We start from the raw sequence: 18,860 nt of genomic DNA, 5'->3' as shown, positions 1-18,860 counted from the left end.
TTCAGCCACACCAGTTGCTGACAGGTGTATAAAAAGCGAGCACACAGCCATGCAATCTCCAAAGACAAACATTGGCAGTAGAATGGCCTTACTGAAGAGCTCAGTGACATTCAGCGTGGCACCGTCATAGGAGGCCAGTTCGTCAAATTTGTGCCCTGCTAGAAATTCCCCGGTCAACTGTAACTGCTGTTATTGTGAAGTAGAAACATCTAGGAGAAATAATGGCTCAGCCGTTAAGTGGTAGGCCACACAAACTCACAGAACGGGACCGCTGAAAGCGTTGCGCGTAAAAAATCTTCTGTCCTCGGTTGCAGCACTCACTACCAAGTTCCAAACTACCTCAAGAAGCAACGTCAGCACAAGAACTGTTCGTACGGAGCTTCATGAAATGGGTTTCCATGGCCGCACTCAAGCCTAAAGTCACCATGCACAATTCCAAGTGTCGGCTGGAGTGGTGTAAACTTTGACGCCATTGGACTCTGGAGCAGTGGAAACGTGTTCTCTGGAGCTATAACGCTCAAATTTGTGTATACACATCACATTTGTGTTCTGATGGTGTCACTGAGTAGGCTAATACCCGTTTCATGGACCCAAGATCCATAGGTAACGCTGTACATTGCAATATGAATGTTCAATAGGCTGAATAGTGAGGGGATTTTACAGAGTCAAAGTCCTGCAATAATAGCTACAATGCTAATATTTGTGTGAACTCTTCACAGTTGTGAACATTTCATGGACCCAAGATCCTTAGGCAAGGTTGTATAATGCATGCAGTAGTCCCCCAATTAAATTCTGAAGTCTAACACAGCCAAAATGTTATTTTAAACTGATAAAAAAAAGTCAAATTGTCTTTTGTTGAATTTATTTAACATTCCAAACCTGTAAAGCATTATCTAGTCCAAATATGGCATGATTCCAATATTTGTATCTGTTTGCGTCAGTTTCTTGGGGTACTTTTATTTTGAAAATGAACGCAAATTCCCCTATTGTGGCTCATAGTTATTGTGACATCGATCAACCAATGGTGTGTTAGATTCCACCCACAGACATTTGATTGATATCATATTGGAGGACGAAATACATGAATAAAGATTAAAAAAGTTACAATTAATTAAAGTTTGAATAATTAGATAATACATACAGATATGTAGAGAATTTATTCATTTTAGTCAGTATTTTATATTTCCTTGCTCATTTAATTGTGTGGATTTATTTATTCATTTATTTATCTGTTTTTGTGTGCATTTATTTATTTATAATTGTGGCAGGTTTAGTTCTCCATACACACACACGGAGGCTTGCCTTATATGTGAACCCCACCTGCATCCCCCCAGGAAAACACTGTTGAGAGTTTAAATAGTACAACGTTCAATTTCGACATTTGGTAGTGCATCAGCAGTTCTCTCAAGTCCAGTTTGGGTCCATTTAAAAACAGCTTTGTTACAAGGTGTCGTCTCTATAATTTCCCTAGCGGCCTGAGATCCTTCATACATGAACAGCAGTGTATTATATAAAAGATGAACAGAAAGGGAGAGACAAGTTGTAGAAGTTGGACACCGTTCCTTTAAGAGCAGCCGTGTCAGTAGATAGGGAGGGTCTTTGTGAGGTCACGTTGCTGAAGTGAAACCAAACTGGAAACCTGAACGTTATGAACAGGAACAATCCTTTAGACTTATTCACAAAGCTACATCTACTCTCCAGTCAATGTTGACCTTTTTTCTAATCATAAGAAGAGAAAGAACAAAGTCAACACATGCTGAGGTGAGTAGAAAGAAAGGAAGATATGTGATAATTGTTTGATATGTTCCATGATGACTGGTATAACAGTACCAGTCAAAAGTTTGGACACACGTACTCATTCAAGGGTTTCTCTTTATTTGTACTATTTTCTACATTGTAGAATAATAGTGAAGACATCAAAACTATGAAATAACACGTATGGAATCATGTAGTAACCAAAAAAGTGTTAAACAAATCAAAATAGATGAACAGCTCAAATAAGCAAAGAGAAATGACAGTCCATCATTACCATGAAGGTCAGTCAATCTGGAACATTTTCAAGAACTTTGAAAGTTTCTTCAAGTGTTGTCGCAAAAACTATCAAGCACTATGATGAAACTCGCTCTCATGAGGACCGCCACATGACAGGAAGACCCAGAGTTACCTCTGCTGCAGAGGATAAGTTCATTAGAGTTAACTGCACCTCAGATTGCAGCTCAAATAAATGCTTCACAGAGTTCAAGTAATAGACACATCTCAACATCAACTGTTCAGAGGAGACTGCGTGAATCAGGCCTTCATGGTCGAATTGCTGCAAAGAAACCACTACTAAAGGACACCAATAAGAAGAGACTTGCTTGGGCCAAGAAACATGAGCAATGGACAATAGACCGGTGGAAATCTGTCCTTTGGTCTGATGAGTCCAAATTTGAGATTTTTGGTTACAACCGATGTGTCTTTGTGAGATGCAAAGTAGGTGAAGGGATGATCTCCACATGTGTGGTTCCCACTGTGAAGCATGGAGGAGGAGGTGTGGGGGTGCTTTGCTGGTGACACTGTCAGTGTGGGCAAGCTACTTTGAAGAGTCTAAAATATGTTTTGATTTGTTTAACACTTTTGGTTACTACATGATTCCATATGTGTTATTTCATAGTTTTGATGTCTTCACTATTATTCTACAATGTAGAAAATAGTTTAAAAAATAAAGAAAAACCCTTGAATGAGTAGGTGTGTCCAAACTTTTGACTGGTACTGTATGAAACAGTGTATTATTATATTGTTCTCACTGAGAAACAATTCAATGATAAAAACATTTTTTTTTTTTTAAAGAATGACTGATTTCAGAGTGGCCATGACAGATTTTGTTTTCTTTGGTCTGTTCTCAGCTATGGCTTCCTCTGAAGAGCAGCTCCAGTGTTCTATCTGTCTAGATGTGTTCGCTGAGCCAGTCACCACTCCCTGTGGACACAACTTCTGCAAGGCCTGTATCAGAGGATACTGGGATAGCACTGACGTGTGCAAGTGTCCCACATGTAAAAATACATTTAAGAGACCAGATCCCTTTTTCAATACTTTCATTTCTGTGAAGGCTGCTCAATTCAAGAACTTAGCTCCAGTTCATGTCACACCCATCACCCCAGGACAAGCCCAAACCACAACCCTCGACAAATCTGGAGAAGTACCATGTGACATCTGCACTGAGACAAAGCACATGGCCCTGAAGTCCTGTCTGGTGTGTCTGACCTCTTATTGTGCGACTCACCTGGAGCATCATCGGATAGTGGCGTCTTTAAAGAAGCACAAGCTGATTGACCCTGTGGAGAACCTGGAAGACAGGGTGTGTAAGAAGCATGAGAGACCCCTGGAGCTGTTCTGTAAGAGAGACCAAGCATGTGTGTGTCAGTTCTGCACCGAGACGGACCACAAGACTCATAAGACTGTCCCCATAGAGGAAGAGTATGGAGAGAGGAAAGCTCAGATGGGGAAAAGTAAGGGTACATTTCAGAAGATGATCCAGGAGAGACTGCTGAAGGTTAAGGAGATCGAACAGGCAGTAGAGCTCAGCAAGAGAGATGCAGAGAGAGAGATAGCAGACAGTTTGCAGGTCTTCACTGCTCTGGTTCGTTCCATTGAGAGAAACCAGGCTGAGCTCATTGAGGTGGTTGAGGAGAAGCAGAAAGCAGCAGAGAGACAGGCTGAAGGGCTCATTGAAGAGCTGGAGCAAGAAATCACTGAACTAAAGAGGAGAAGCACTGAGCTGGAGCAGCTCTCAGATATTAAGGACCACCTCCACCTCCTTCAGAGCTCCACATCCCTCTATACCACACTTCCACCTACCAAGAACTGGTCTGAGATCAGTGTTCACAGCGACCTGTGTGTTGGGACTGTGAGGAGAGCTGTGTCTCAACTGGAGGAGACACTCAATAAAGAGATGGAGATGTTTCCTCAAATCAAGCTGAAGAGGATGCAGCAGTGTGCAGTGGATGTGACGCTGGACCCTGACACAGCATTTCCTTATCTTATCCTGTCTGATGACCGGAAAGAAGTGAGATATGGAGCCATAAAGCAGGAACTCCCTGACAACCCAGAGAGGTTTGATTGTCATCCCCGTGTGTTAGGAATGGAGGGGTTCTCTTCAGGGAAATTCTACTATGAGGTACAGGTGAAGGAGAAGACTTGGTGGGCTTTAGGAGTTGCTAGAGAGTCCATCAACAGGAAGGGGATGAATGTACTGAGTCCTGAATTTGGAGCCTGGACTATAGAGCTGAGGAATAGGAATGAGTATGGAGCTCGCACTGAGTTTGTAGTTCCCCTCACCATGAGAGAGAAGCCCCAGAAAGTGGGTGTGTTTGTAGATTATAAGAAGGGTCAGGTCTCCTTTTACGATGTGGAGGCCAGGTCTCATATCTACTCTTTCACTGGCTGCACCTTCACTGAGAGACTCTACCCACTGTTGTCTTCACCTGATCCTTCTGGTGATAACTCAGCTCCACTTATCTTCTCTCCCATCATGTCAACTGAGTTTAGTCAATAGGAAATTCAGTCACAGGAAAACACAGCGATGTGCCTTAATGAATGTGTTTATAGATTTTGTTATCTATGATCAGATTGTATAATTAATTAAGCAGTAAGGCCCGAGGTGTGATTTATTAGGAAATATTTTTTTCTTATTTACAAGGATGACCTGTCAAACACATCATTAAACACACTATACATACTGTAACTATATACACATCAATAACACAATACATGAAAAGCAAACACAAAAAGCAAAACACAATGTAACAAACACATTCTTCAGTAAAAAAAATACTGATACAGCCTTTAGCAGTGGTATATTGGCCATATACCAGAAGGGAAAGGGTATACCTAGTCAGTTGCACAATTGAATGAATTCAACGGAAATGTGTCGTCATGTAACCCAACACCTCTGAATCAGTCCATGTCATCAGCACCCAGGGAGCAGTTATTGTGGGGGTTAACTGCCTTGTTCAAGGGCAGAATTGCAGATTTTTCCACCTTGCCCAGCTCGAGGTGACTCATTGCTATTATAAACCGGTTACCAACATGAATATAACAGTAAACAAGTATTTTTGCGTCGTGCCTGTGGTATATTGTCTGATATACACATGGCTGGAATGCTGTTTCTGCCAATCAGCATCCAGGACCCAAACTACCCGGTTTATGATGGATGCTTCTCCGATGTCTTAACTGTAAATTGTCTCTAGTCCATGTGCCATTATTTTCTTCCTGTACAAAATACGTATGCCCCTCATTCCTCCTCTCATTGTATAAAGAGTTAGGGCCAGCTCGCTCTATAGGGCCTGTCATGCTAAATAATGTCCCCTGGCCAAAACGTGTCCCCCTCTGCGTTACAATGGGATTCTATAAACTATTAGCGTCCGTTACTATAGCAACGGTGTGATGGCCTAATGATTAGAATTTTGGAGATCATTACAGGCTAAATTACGTTCTTTTCATCATCGCTATGCAAACAAGGCTGATGTCCGTGACAATGTCGCTGTTTAAACAAGTTTTGTTTAGGTAATAGAATGAAAACATTACTTCAAACTACTTTTGGGTACCTTGTTAACATTACATGAAATCCAAGGCTTAAACATTGCTGCGTTTTGGAAATGGCAAATAAAACATGTAATCTGCTTGACACATTAAAGTTACCTTACAGATCATGAAGTCGGATCATTTCCACTCCATTCATATGTAAATCCATTTGATTCATACACTGGCTTGTCTGTCTGTCATGTTTTTATTTGAACCTGCTCTTCCCTTATCTACACTGAAATAATATAATTTCACTATTCCTCTATTAGGATAATAAAAATTCTAACTCGCATAGCTCATTAGTACACCCTTGGGGTTGAATATATATGCATCTATTGTAGGTCCTAGGATACAACAATGAACACCTTGTGAAACAGCTGTGAAAACCAACCTGGCAATATTTAAGATTGTAATACATAAACTTTGATATTTTTTGGTACAATTGTGTTATTCATTTATTTTGTACGCTCACATGGTAATCAGACTAAAATAGTGAATTCTGGTGTGTGGAATATTGAGGAGGTGGTTGCTGTGTGGGTGGGAATGTTCTGCCTGTCACTTGTTCTCAACAGGCAGCCAGTCTCGGAAGGGGGACTTGACTGCAAAGTCCAGGCAATGCTGCTCTCTGAGTGTTTGCAGTGCTAGTGTTTTTAGTTAATCGGTGTATCTCACATATTATGTGCCCAGTATGATAGTTTTCTTGCTCTTTCTTAGCAGATAATGACAACATGACAATAACAGTAGCTGATGTAATGAAAAGTTAGAGGGTGGTTGATAATGGAGGATATCAGGTGGATCCATGTCTGGGTGTTGGGCAGAACCCCTAGGTCCTGGAGAACAGGAGCATAATAAAGGGAACAAGGTAGGAGACAAAGACGTAAACAAGCAAACACACAGGTTACACTTTACTGTGAGAAAATTTGATGGATTAGTGCAGTGTTATAAATGGGAGATATGTACTTTTCAACACTTGGAAGGTATAGCCTACCTCAAGCTGGTCCCCCCTCTGACTCAGAGCACATAGAATCAGACTGATCCAACTCACTGGTTCTGGTGGATGGGATACCTCCTGGGGGGCTCGGACAGTCGATGGTCCTAAAGTCATTTGGAGAGAAATTGAAGAGGTACATTTTTATAAACTCAGCATAACTACCCTTTCTTGCTTTCTCTAATGTCAACCAAACTTAACATACTTTGTCTATTGGACTTCACCGAAGTGTAGGGCGTCAGTGCTTCCAGTGGTCGACCGTCCAACTGGAGGAGTTGTTGGCTTCCACTGAGGTAACCCTAAGAAGATAGAGAAAAATATCAGTGTTTGGGAAAATAAAACAAGCTTCAGGTTATTTTGTGTGCAAATACAAATGGTTATTATCTGAGATTTGTTATATTCACTTTAATAGATGGTGACCCCAGCTAGGAGCGAAAGAGCAGCGATGTTTCCCAGGTTTCGCTTTCCTTTTGTCCTTCTTCCAAACCAAGTCATTCTTTCACATGTCGTAGCACTTGGTCCCCTTCTTGATTCTGCTCCGGTAGTGCTCCTTCTGTTTCTCCTGCGCCTTGTCCATGTTCAGTCTCACCTTGATTAATAAGAATAAATGCAATTATATTTCATATTACAAATACATTTCTTACATATCTCTTGGAGGGCCAGAAAATAAGTTAACAGTGGACAATCATTTTTACCTGGTCAAAAACCTCCACGTCCTTCTCAGTCCGTGCCTGAAGGTGGTCCTCAAAGGCGTTCTGATCTGGTTCCACAACTTCCACTACATCAGGTGGGGTTTCAGTGATCTGAAAGTACATTATACAAAAATAGCAATAGACAAACACTAAGTCAATTACAAATTTGAAAGACAGTATATGCAGCATATGCAGTGCTTGTACATTATATACAATTGCATTGTTTACCTCAGTCAACAGCTGCGGCTCCCATCCATACTTGGCCTGGATGCTGCTGTTGTGTGCAAAGAGGATTATCTTCAGGTTGTTCTCCCACTCTTCCTGGTACCAATCAAGGGACTTGCCCATGGCAGTCTTGAGGGTCTGGTTGGTCCATTCACCAAACCATGTACCATGGAAAAACAAATTGTAAAAACAAATAAAACAAACATTGGTGACAGAATATAACTTATAACATCCATACCTTGTTCCAGCGTTCATGACCTCGGTCACTTAAGATGACCTCAGGAGAACCGTGGGTGTTGAAGATGTCCATCATTACCTTGGAGGTGGCATTGCCAGTCCCCCTCCTTGATGGGTATCATAGCTAGCAACATGTAGATAACCCTCTGATTCAGAGGGGTTGGGTTAAATGCAGAAGACACATTTCAGTTGAATACATTCAGTTGGACAACTGACTAGGTATCTCCCTTTCCCTGTATGGAAAATGGTTGAAAAATTGTTGTACATAGTTAAATCCGTCCAGTTATCTAATAGAAGTTAACTGCTTAACGTTACCTTGAATTGTGAATTTCTCTGAATGTTGCGCCTCTTGTCAAGATCAGTGGTGCCTTCATAGTACTTCGCCTGGTTGGAAAGGTACAAGAAAATCTCAGTGGGATACCATTGAAGTGCAAGCTACATACAAACAGAAAGCTACAACAATAGTTACAGTAGCTAGCTAACTTAAGCTAAATAAAACTATTTTAGCTAACGTTAGCTAGGGGGAGACACTTTTTGGCAGTGGGACATGACAGGCCCCCGACCGCTAGAGGGGCTCCCAGTTAAAAAATGATTTGCTTGGGGCCACTGAAAAGGCTAGAGCTGGCCACACACATGAATGAACCCACATCTTCTCTCTCCCTGTCAGACGTCTGGTGTTTCCTGCCATGGTCACCTTGATCATCTCAACCCTCACCTTCCCCCCTGGGTTTGGACAGTTCATGGCTGGACAGGTCAGTAGTTCCATTTTTTAAATATGTGTCTGTCAACAATGTGTATGATACACCTTTCAAAGTATTGGAACAGGGATGCCTTTTCTCGTCGTGGAGGCTACTTAATTTTCTCTGATGTGAAAGGACGTGTCCTGTGTTGTCTTCACCTATCCTCTTCGATCAGTGAAGGGAAGGAGACAAGGAAAGGAAGCCAATTTAAACTATTGAGATTGATACAGTATATGCCAGTCCTAACAGTTGTGTCTCTCCTTGTCTCCTCAGCTGACGCAGCATGAGTCCCTGGTGGCGTTGTTGGACAACCGCACGTGGTCTTGCCAGGGTGTTGCCGAGGAGTTTGACTACATCAGCCACTCCCACGCCTGGAAACACCCCCAGGTCAATGTCTTCATCACTCTCATCTTCTTCATTGTGATGAAGGTAGGTGTGTTTTAAAATAGAGTTTTTGTGTGTGGGTTTGGGAGAGGAGAGTCTGATTTGTTTGTGATTGTCTGACTGTGTTGCTGTGAAAATTAGGATGCTATGCCTCTTCTGTGTTTATTTTCAGTTTCCTCTAGTACACTTCTCTCTCACTTTCTTTCTCTCTCTAGTTCTGGATGTCTGCAGTAGCTACCACCATGCCTGTACCATGTGGGGCCTTCATGCCAGTTTTCCTCATTGGTAAGTAACTTGCTGTGTGTGAGAATTTGTAAAACAAACACCTGCATGTATACAAACAATTTATTTGTGTGATGTGCAGGTGCAGCATTTGGGCGTCTGGTAGGCGAGACCATGGCAGTCATGTTCCCTGATGGCATCCATGCCGATGGCAGTGTCTATCCCATAGTGCCTGGTGGCTATGCTGTTGTGGGTGAGTAATGGGTGTCTCCGGATCTCACTTCACCAGTTGCATTAAAAATAACACCTTTTTTTAACCTTTAAGCTCCATTACGGCTCTAACGTGTCTGCTTATCACTGAAACCAACTGTGAGACTGAGCTTCTCCATAGGCTCCATCTTGGCTCTTTCTGTTCTCTGAAGTGATCGAAACTACAGGCTGGTGTGATGCGCAAGCCATTTTCAATTGCGCTATCTTATTGAATGTGACTGATGAATGAATTCTGCAACGATACAGAAGTCAGCAGGTTTTGGGGTGAAATAAAAATAAATCTGGTTCTCATTGATTTTCTTGTTTAGTGGGCCATGAGCAGTACATGACCTTGAACAATTCATTAAACATTTACATTTAAGTCATTTAGCAGACGCTCTTATCCAGAGCGACTTACAAATTGGTGCATTCACCTTATGATATCCAGTGGAACAACCACTTTATCCTATCCTAGGTATTCCCTAAAGAGGTGGGGTTTCAGGTGTCTCCGGAAGGTGGTGATTGACTCCACTGTCCTGGCGTCATGAGGAAGCTTGTTCCACCATAGGGGTGCCAGAGCAGCGAACAGTTTTGACTGGGCTGAGCGGGAACTGTGCTTCCTCAGAGGTAGGGGGGCCAGCAGGCCTGAGGTGGATGAGCGCAGTGCCCTCGTTTGGGTGTAGGGACTGATCAGAGCCTGAAGGTACGGAGGTGCCGTTCCCCTCACGGCTCCGTAGGCAAGCACCATGGTCTTGTAGCGGATGCGAGCTTCAACTGTTGGATAAATGTGACTATTGAATTCACAAATCACTAGCTTGTGCTTTCATTTGTTTTGTTGTTTAAAACAGTGAAGATAACAAATCCACTTGAAATATGCATTAAAACTTCTGAGGGATAGGCGTCCCGTCAACGGGACAGTTGTAAATCGTGCAGCACCTTGTCACAATCGCAGATTTTAGAGAAACAAATGTCGGTACATATAAGTGTCTTATATCGGCTGAAAGCTTAAATTCTTGTTAATTTAACTGCACTGTCCAATTTACAGTAGCTATTACTGGGAAAAACTGCCATGCTATTGTTTGAGGAGAGCTCCTAACAACAAAACACTTTTTCACAGCGATAGGTTTGATAAATTCACATCTGAAGGTGAAATGTGTACTTACATTCTGAAATCTTACTCTGATTTATCATCCAAAGGGTCCCAGAGATAACATGAAGTGTCCTTTTGTTAGATAAAATCCTTTTTCATATCCTAAAAAAGGTCCATATAGCATGTACGATCAATTTTGTATTTCCACTCGTTCAATTTGCAAAGAAAGGAATCTGTGAAAATCTAACCCTAAACATTGTTTCTACCAGTCAAATCACGTTCGTATTTATTCCTCAGAGATCCTAGAACGTAACCAGACTTCACTATATAATTAGGGGTGTAGTATATCCTATAGGACCCCAAATTTGGTCAGAGAGCGACGCCTACATGGCACGCCGATGACGCGGGCGGTTTTCACTTGATCGACTAACTTTGTCAAATAAGCACCAATCGGGGTCAAACAAAGCTAGCTAGATCGCCAATGAGCTGGGCTTTACGGGAGTATCGGGAAACCCAGTACCTGTCGCAAAATGTAGCTGCTAACCTTGTGCGACAGCAAGCCTTTTCCATTTGGACAAAAATTATAAGAACATGGAGAGTTATGAAAACTTGGTTTCAGATTTGATGATATTCTTGCAGAAAGATGTAATGTGAATGTAAATGTCTCCTTCACGATTTGCCCAAATGTACCTGCCTGACTTCACACTAAATATCATGTAGTTTGTTCATACTTTAAGTTATGCGTTTGCACATACACTGCTACCATCTTGTGGACACCAGCATAATTACAACCAGAGTGATGGCTAGATGTGGGACCTTTGTTGCATTTCAAAGATGGTGGAAGAGAAAAAAAAGAGTTTATCTTCTACCAGATCTATTATTTTATATTCTCCTACACTCAATTCACATTTCCACAAACTTCAAAGTGGTTCTGTCGAGGTAGGTTCCTTGACAATCATTTGCTTATTGGTGAAATCAGCAATCAGACAACATCTTTAAGTAAATCAATCATTCATTTATTAATGCAATTGCAGACAGAAGTTGACAACGGGAACATAGCACGCATGTTTCCAAGTAAGTTCTGCTCCCCACCTAAGGGCACAGCTGATTTTATACGTGATCACTCCCTAGTGGTATGATCACCTACGTCAATGTATGTGTGTATCAATAAGCTGAGGTTACCTTATAAGGCAACCTAGTACAGTAGCTTCTCTGAATTTATTAGAATTGTCCACTGTCACACAAGATCAAAATGTCAAACCAGACAGTGGTTACGTCTCTTTATCTAGTTTCGGTCGGACTCAAACCTTGCCTGCAAGCACTCTCACAACAGCCAGGGCTTAACCACAAAGACTAATATAGATAGCTTGTGCAACGTATAGTGGCAGAGTTTAGACACATAGCAATAGTATCTTATTATAAGGCCTGCAGCAAAACATATTAATCTTAAGGTCTCCTTAATCAATAATGGTGAGTGTCTTTGGGACGCACAACCTACAGTTCCTTTCAAATGGTACCAAGAATATGCATATCCATGCTTCAGGGCCTGAGCCACAGGCAGTTAGATTTGGGTATGTCATTTTAGGCGAAAATTGAAAAAAAGGGGGCTATCCCTAAGAAGTTAAGACATGTACACCAGCTACACTGGTTAGATAAAATATTAGGAACTCCTGCTCTTTCCATGACAGACTGACCAGGTGAATCCAGGTGAAAGCTATGATCCCTTATTGATGTCACTTGTTAAAACCACTTCAAATCAGTGAAGATGAAGGGGAGGAGGCAGGTTAAAGAAGGATTTTTAAGCCTTGAGACAATTGAGATGGGTTGTGTACATGTGCCATTCAGAGGCTGAAGGGGCAAGACAAAAGATTTAAGTATTCTTTGAAAGGGATATGGTAGTAGGTGCCAGGCGCACTGGTTTGAGTGTGTCACGAACTGCAACGCTGCAGGGTTTGTCCACGCTCAACAGTTTCATCAAGAATGGCCCAACAACCAAAGGACATCCAGCCAACTTGACACAACTGTGGGAAGCGTTGGAGTCAAAACTGGCCAGCATCCCTGTGGAACGCTTTCGACATCTTGTAGAATCCATGCCCCCGACGAATTGAGGCTGCTCTGAGGGCAAACGGGGTGCAAGGTCAACTCAATATTAGAAAGATGTTCCTAATGTTTTATGCACTCAGTGCATTGCCGTGTGAAACAGTGTGGTGTGGAGAGATGTGATGAATGAAATGTGGACTCACCCACTACTTCATGGGCATGTTAGCTGACCCTGTGCTTCCAGCCACTCTGTACTCTCTGTAGTTGCCTTCGGAAAGCATTCAGACCCCTTGACTTTTTCCAACTTTTGTTACGTTACGGCCTTATTCCAAAAACATTTTGGTACCCTTCCCCAGATCTGTGCCTCGAAACAATCCTGTCTTGGAGCTCTACGGACAATTCCTTCAACCCCATGGCTTGGTTTTTGCTCTGACATGCATTGTCAACTGTGGGACCTTATATAGAGAAGGGTGTGCCTTTCCAAATCATGTCCAATCAATTGAATTTACCACAGGTGGACTCCAATCAAGTTGTAGAAACATCTCAAGGATGAGCAATCATTTTTCTTCGTATATATTTTGTATGTATTCATTTATCTCAATTTCCAACATACTCTCCTGCAACCCGTCTCACCCAATGTGGTACGGATCTGCTATTTTTTTTATACTTTAGAACTGGAACCCCCTTCAGAAGCTAGCCAGCTAACTAGCTACTAGCTAGTAGTCAGTTAGCCACTGCTAGCGGTCATCACCGTTAACTCGGTCATCTGCCAGCCTCAGCCCAGTCAACTGCCAGCCTGCACAGCGCGATATCAACCCAGAGCATATCGGACTGCTTTTTTCTACCACATCTCCGGATTCCTACCGCAAGCTCTGAATGTTAACTCCAGATCATCTCAGCTAGCTAGCTGCTATCCGAGGTGCTACTCCTGGCTAACGTCTCTGTCCTGAAGCAAGCACCAGTTAGCCTGGAGCTAGCCTCGAGCTAGGCCCATCTCCCGGAAAGCCGAAGAGATCCATCAAGCAATTCCTGGGCTTCAATTACCTCTTTTGCCAATTGGCCTGGACCCTTTGCTGCCGACACGGAGCCCTGCCAATTCATCACGACTCGTCTGCCGATGTAACCGTCCGTGGGGGTTTCAACAGGCTCTCCCATTGCGACATCCCCCTGAGGCCCATCTGCTAGCCTGCTATCCCCAGCCTGCTAGCTGTCTGAATCACTGTGCCTCCAGCTCGCCTAGCTACTCACTGGACCCTATGATCACTCGGTTACACATGCCTCTCCCTAATGTCAATATGCCTTGTCTATTGCTGTTTTGGTTAGTAATTTTTGTCTTATTTCACTGTACAGCCTCCAGCCCTGCTCAATATGCCTTAGCTAGCCCTTTTGTTCCACCCCCCAAACATGCGGTGACCGCACCTGGCTTAAATGGTGCCTCTAGAGACAAAACCTCTCTCATCGTCACTCAATGCCTAGGCTTACCTCCACTGTACTCACATCCTACCATACTCTTGTCTGTACATTATGCCTTGAATCTATTCTTTCGCGCCCAGAAACCTGCTCCTTTGACTTTCTGTTCCGAACGCACTAGACGACCAGTTCTTTTAGCCTTTAGCCATACTCTTATCCTACTCCTCATCTGTTCCTCTGGGGATGTAGAGGTTAACCCAGGCCCTGCAGCCCCCAGCATCACTGCCATTCCCCAGGCACTCTCATTTGTTGACTTCTGTAACCATAAAAGCATTGGTTTCATGTATGTTAACACTGTTTTATTCACTGCTTTAGCACACTCTGCTAACCCGGATGTCCTACCCATATCTGAATCCTGGCTTAGGAAGGCCATCACAAATCCTGAAATTTCCATCCCTAACTATAACATTTTACGACAAAATAGAACTTCCAAAGGGGGCAGAGTTGCAATCTACTGTAGAGAGAGCCTGCAGAGTTCTGTCATACTATCCAGGTCTGTGCCCAAACAATTTGACCTTCTACTTTAAAAAATCCACCTTTCCAGAAACAAGTCTCTCACCGTTGCCGCTTGTTATAGACCCCTTTCAGCCCCCAGCTGTGCCCTGGACACCATATGTGAATTGATCGCCCCCCATCTATCTTCAGTGTTCGTATTGTTAGGTGACCTAAACTGGGACATGCTTAACACCCCGGCCATCCTACAATCTAAGCTAGATGCCCTCAATCTCACACAAATGATTAAGGAACCTACCAGGTACAACCTTAAATCCGTAACCATGGGCACCCTCTTAGATATCATCCTTACCAACTTGCCCTCTAAATACACCTCTGCTGTCTTCAACCAGGATCTCAGCGATTACTGCCTCATTGCGTGCATGCGTAATGGGTCCGTGGTCAAACAACCACCCCTCATCACTGTCAAACACTCCCTAAAACACTTCAGTAAGCAGGCCTTTCTAATCGTCCTGGCCCGGGTATTGTGGAAGGATCCCGTCGGTAGAGGAGGCCTGGTTGCTCTTCAAAAGTGCTTTCCTCTCCATCTTAAATAAGCATGCCCCATTCAAAAAATGTAGAACTAAGAACAGATATATGCCCTTGGTTCACCCTAGACTTGAATGCCCTTGACCAGCACATTCTGTGGCGTTCCGCATTAGCATCGAATAGCCCCGCGATATGCAACTTTTCAGGGAAGTCAGGAACCAGTATACTCAGTCAGTTAAGAAAGCTAAGGCTAGCTTTTTCAATCAGAAATTAGCTTCCTGTAGCACTAATTCCAAAAAGTTTTGGGACACTGTAAAGTCCATGGAGAACAAAAACACCTTCTCCCAGCTGCCCACTGCACTGAGGATAGGAAACACTGTCACCACCGATAAATCTACGATAATCGATCATTTCAATAAGCATTTTTCCACGGCTGGCCATGCTTTCCACCTGGCTACCCCTACCCCGGCCAACATCTCAGTACCCCCTGCAGCAACTTGCCCCCCCCCCCGCTTCTCTTTCACCCAAATCCAGCAGACAGCTGATGTTCTGAAAGAGCTGCAAAATCTGGATCCCTACAAATCAGCTGGGCTAGACAATCTGGACTGTCTCTTTCTAAAATTATCCGCCGAAATTGTTGCAACCCCTATTACTAGCCTATTCAACCTCTGTTTCGTATCGTCTGAGATCCCCAAAGATTGGAAAGCTGACACGGTCATCCCCCTCTTCAAAGGGGAGACACTCTAGACCCAAACTGTTATAGACCTATATCAATACTTTTTGTATTTTTTATTTTTTTTACTTCACCTTTATTTAACCAGGGAGGCTAGTTGAGAACAAGTTCTCATTTGCAACTGCGACCTGGCCAAGATAACGCATAGCAGGTAGACACATACAACACAGAGTTACACATGGAATGAACAAAACATACAGTCAATAATACAGTAGAAAAAAAGAAAACAAAAAGTCTATATACAGTGAGTGCAAATTAGGTAAAATAAGGGAATTAAGGCAATAAATAGGCAATGGTGGCAAAATAATTACAATATGGCAGTTAAACACTGGAATGGTAGATGTGCAAAAGATGGATGTGCAAGTAGAGATACTGGGGTGCAAAAGGAGCAAGATAAATAAATAAATACAGTATGGGGATGAGGTAGATAGATAGATGGGCTGTATACAGATGGGCTATGAACAGGTCCAGTGATCTGTGAGCTGCTCTGACAGCTGGTGCTTAAAGCTAGTGAGGGAGATGGGAATCTCCAGCTTCAGAGATTTTTGCAGTTCGTTCCAGTCATTGGCAGCAGAGAACTGGAAGGAAAGGTGACCAAAAGAGGAATTGGCTTTGGGGGTGACCAGTGAGATATACCTGCTGGAGCGCGTGCTACGAGTGGGTGCTGCTATGGTGACCAGCGAGCTGAGATAAGGCGGGGCTTTACCTAGCAGAGACTTGTAGATAACCTGTAGCCAGTGGGTTTGGCGACGAGTATGAAGTGAGGGCCAGCCAACGAGAGCGTATAGGTCGCAATGGTGGGTAGTGTATGGGGCTTTGGTGACAAAATGGATGGCACTGTGATAGACTGCATCCATTTTGTTGAGTAGAGTGTTGGAGGCTATTCTCTAAATGACATCGCCAAAGTCGAGGATCTGTAGGATGGTCAGTTTTACGAGGGTATGTTTGGCAGCATGAGTGAAGGATGCTTTGTTGCGAAATAGGAAGCTGATTCTAGATTTAATTTTGGATTGGAGATGCTTAATGTGAGTCTGGAAGGAGAGTTTACAGTCCACCCAGGTATTTGTAGTTATCCACGTATTCTAAGTCAGAGCCGTCCAGAGTAGTGATGCTGAGTGGGCGGGCAGGTGCGGGCAATGATCGGTTGAATAGCATGCATTTAGTTTTATTTGCGTTTAAGAGCAGTTGGAGGCCACGGAAGGAGAGTTGTATGGCATTGAAGCTCGTCTGGAGGTTAGTTAACACAGTGTCCAAAGAAGGGCCAGAAGTATACAGAATGGTGTCGTCTGCGTAGAGGTGGATCAGAGAATCACCAGCAGCAGCATCACCATCATCCTGCCCTGCCTTTCTAAAATCTTCTAAAGCCAAGTTAATAAACAGATCACCGACCATTTCGAATCCCACCGTACCTTCTCTACTATGCAATCTGGTTTCCGAGCTGGTCATGGGTGCACCTCAGCCACGCTCAAGGTCCGAAATGATATCATGACAGCCATCGATAAAAGACTGTACTGTGCAGCCATTTTCATCGACCTGGCCAAGGCTTTCGACTCTGTCAATCACCGCATTCTTATCGGCAGACTCAAATGACTGCCTCGCCTGGTTCACCAACTACTTCTCAGATAGAGTTCAGTGTGTCAAATCGGAGGACCTGTTGTCCGGACCTCTGGCAGTCTCTATGGGCGTGCCACAGTGTTCAATTCTCGGGCCGACTCTCTTCTCTGTATATATCAATGATGTCGCTCTTGTTGCTGGTGATTCTCTGATCCACCTCTACGCAGACGACACCATTCTGTATACATCTGGCTCTTCTTTGGACACTGTGCTAACAAACCTCAAAATGAGCTTCAATGCCATACAACACTCCTTCTGTGGCCTCCAACTTCTTTTAAATGCTAGTAAAACTAAGTGCATGCTCTTCAACCGATTCCTGCCCGCACCCTCCCACCCGACTAGCATCACTACTCTGGACGGTTCTGACCTAGAATATGTGGACAACTACAAATACCTAGGTGTCTGGTTAGACTGTAAACTCTCCTTCCAGACTCACATTAAGCATCTCCAATCCCAAATTAAATCTAGAATCGGCTTCCTATTTCGCAACAAAGCATCCTTCACTCATGCTGCCAAATAAACCCTCGTAAAACTGACTATAATACCGATCCTTGACTTCGGTGATGTCATTTACAAAATAGCCTCCAACACTCTACTCAGCAAACTGGATGTAGTCTATCACAGTGACATCCGTTTTGTCACCAAAGCCACATATACTACCCACCACTGCGACCTGTATGCTGTCGTTGGCTGGCCCTCACTACATATCCGTAACCAAACCCACTGGCTCCAGGTCATCTATAAGTCTTTGCTAGGTAAAGCCCCACCTTATCTCAGCTCACTGGTCACCATAGCAGCACCCACCCGTAGCACGCACTCCGGCAGGTATATTGCACTGGTCATCCCCAAAGCCAACACTTCCTTTGGCTGCCTTTCCTTCCAGTTCTCTGCTGCCAATGACTGGAACGAATTGCAAAAGTCTCTGAAGCTGGAGTCTTATATCTCACTCTCTAACTTTAAGCATCAGTTGTCAGAGCAGCTTACCGATCACTGTACCTGTACACAGCCAATCTGTAAATAGCATTCCCAACTACCTCATCCCCATATTATTACTTACCCTCTTGCTCTTTTGCACCCCAGTATCTCTACTTGCACATCATCATCTGCACATCTATCACTCCAGTATTAATGCTAAATTGTAATTATTTTCGCCTCTATGGCCTATTTCATGCCTTACCTCCCTACTCTTCCACATTTGCACACTCTGTACATAGATGTTTCTATTTTTCTATTTTTTGTGTTATTGACTGTACGTTTGTTTATGTGTGACTCTGTGTTGTTTTTGTCACACTGCTTTGCTTTACCTTGGCCAGGTCGCAGTTGTAAATGAGAACTTGTTCTCAACTGACCTACCTGGTTAAATAAAAGAAAAATGGAAACAGGATGCACCTGAGCTCAATTTCAAATCTCATCGCAAAGGGTCTTAATACTTATGTAAATAAGGTATTTCTGTTTATTTGTTTATACATTTGCAATTGTATAGATTGTCATTTGCCTTCCCTGTAGCTCAGTTGGTAGAGCATGGTGTTTGCAACGCCAGGGTTGTGGGTTCGATTCCCACGGGGGGGCAGCAAAAAAAATGTATGAAATTGTATGAAATGTATGCATTCACTACTGTAAGTCGCTCTGGATA

General features: G+C 43.3%; 2 protein-coding genes across 2 annotated transcripts in view; both read left to right on the top strand.

Annotated features, from left to right (window-relative positions):
• LOC106599558 (chloride channel protein 2) overlaps positions 1–18,860 on the top strand; it is a 128,100-nt gene that overhangs the window by 92,887 nt on the left and 16,353 nt on the right. The window contains exons 12-15 of the mRNA XM_082973343.1: positions 8,372–8,456; positions 8,718–8,873; positions 9,044–9,113; positions 9,193–9,303. Of these exons, the coding sequence (XP_082829469.1) occupies positions 8,372–8,456; positions 8,718–8,873; positions 9,044–9,113; positions 9,193–9,303 (422 nt within the window). The remainder of the gene's footprint in view (positions 1–8,371; positions 8,457–8,717; positions 8,874–9,043; positions 9,114–9,192; positions 9,304–18,860) is intronic.
• On the top strand, positions 1,613–6,004 carry LOC106599554 (E3 ubiquitin-protein ligase TRIM39). Its single transcript, XM_014190847.3, has 2 exons — positions 1,613–1,761; positions 2,886–6,004. The coding sequence occupies exon 2, from the start codon at positions 2,888–2,890 to the stop codon at positions 4,532–4,534; it is 1,647 nt and encodes a 548-aa protein (XP_014046322.1). The 5' UTR covers positions 1,613–1,761; positions 2,886–2,887; the 3' UTR covers positions 4,535–6,004.

Source organism: Salmo salar, chromosome 03, assembly GCF_965601325.2.
Source record: "Salmo salar chromosome 03, fSalSal1, whole genome shotgun sequence".
Classification (NCBI taxonomy): domain Eukaryota; kingdom Metazoa; phylum Chordata; class Actinopteri; order Salmoniformes; family Salmonidae; genus Salmo; species Salmo salar.
The sequence above is the reverse complement of the archived record's forward strand: the minus strand, read 5'-3'. Positions and strand labels throughout refer to the sequence as shown.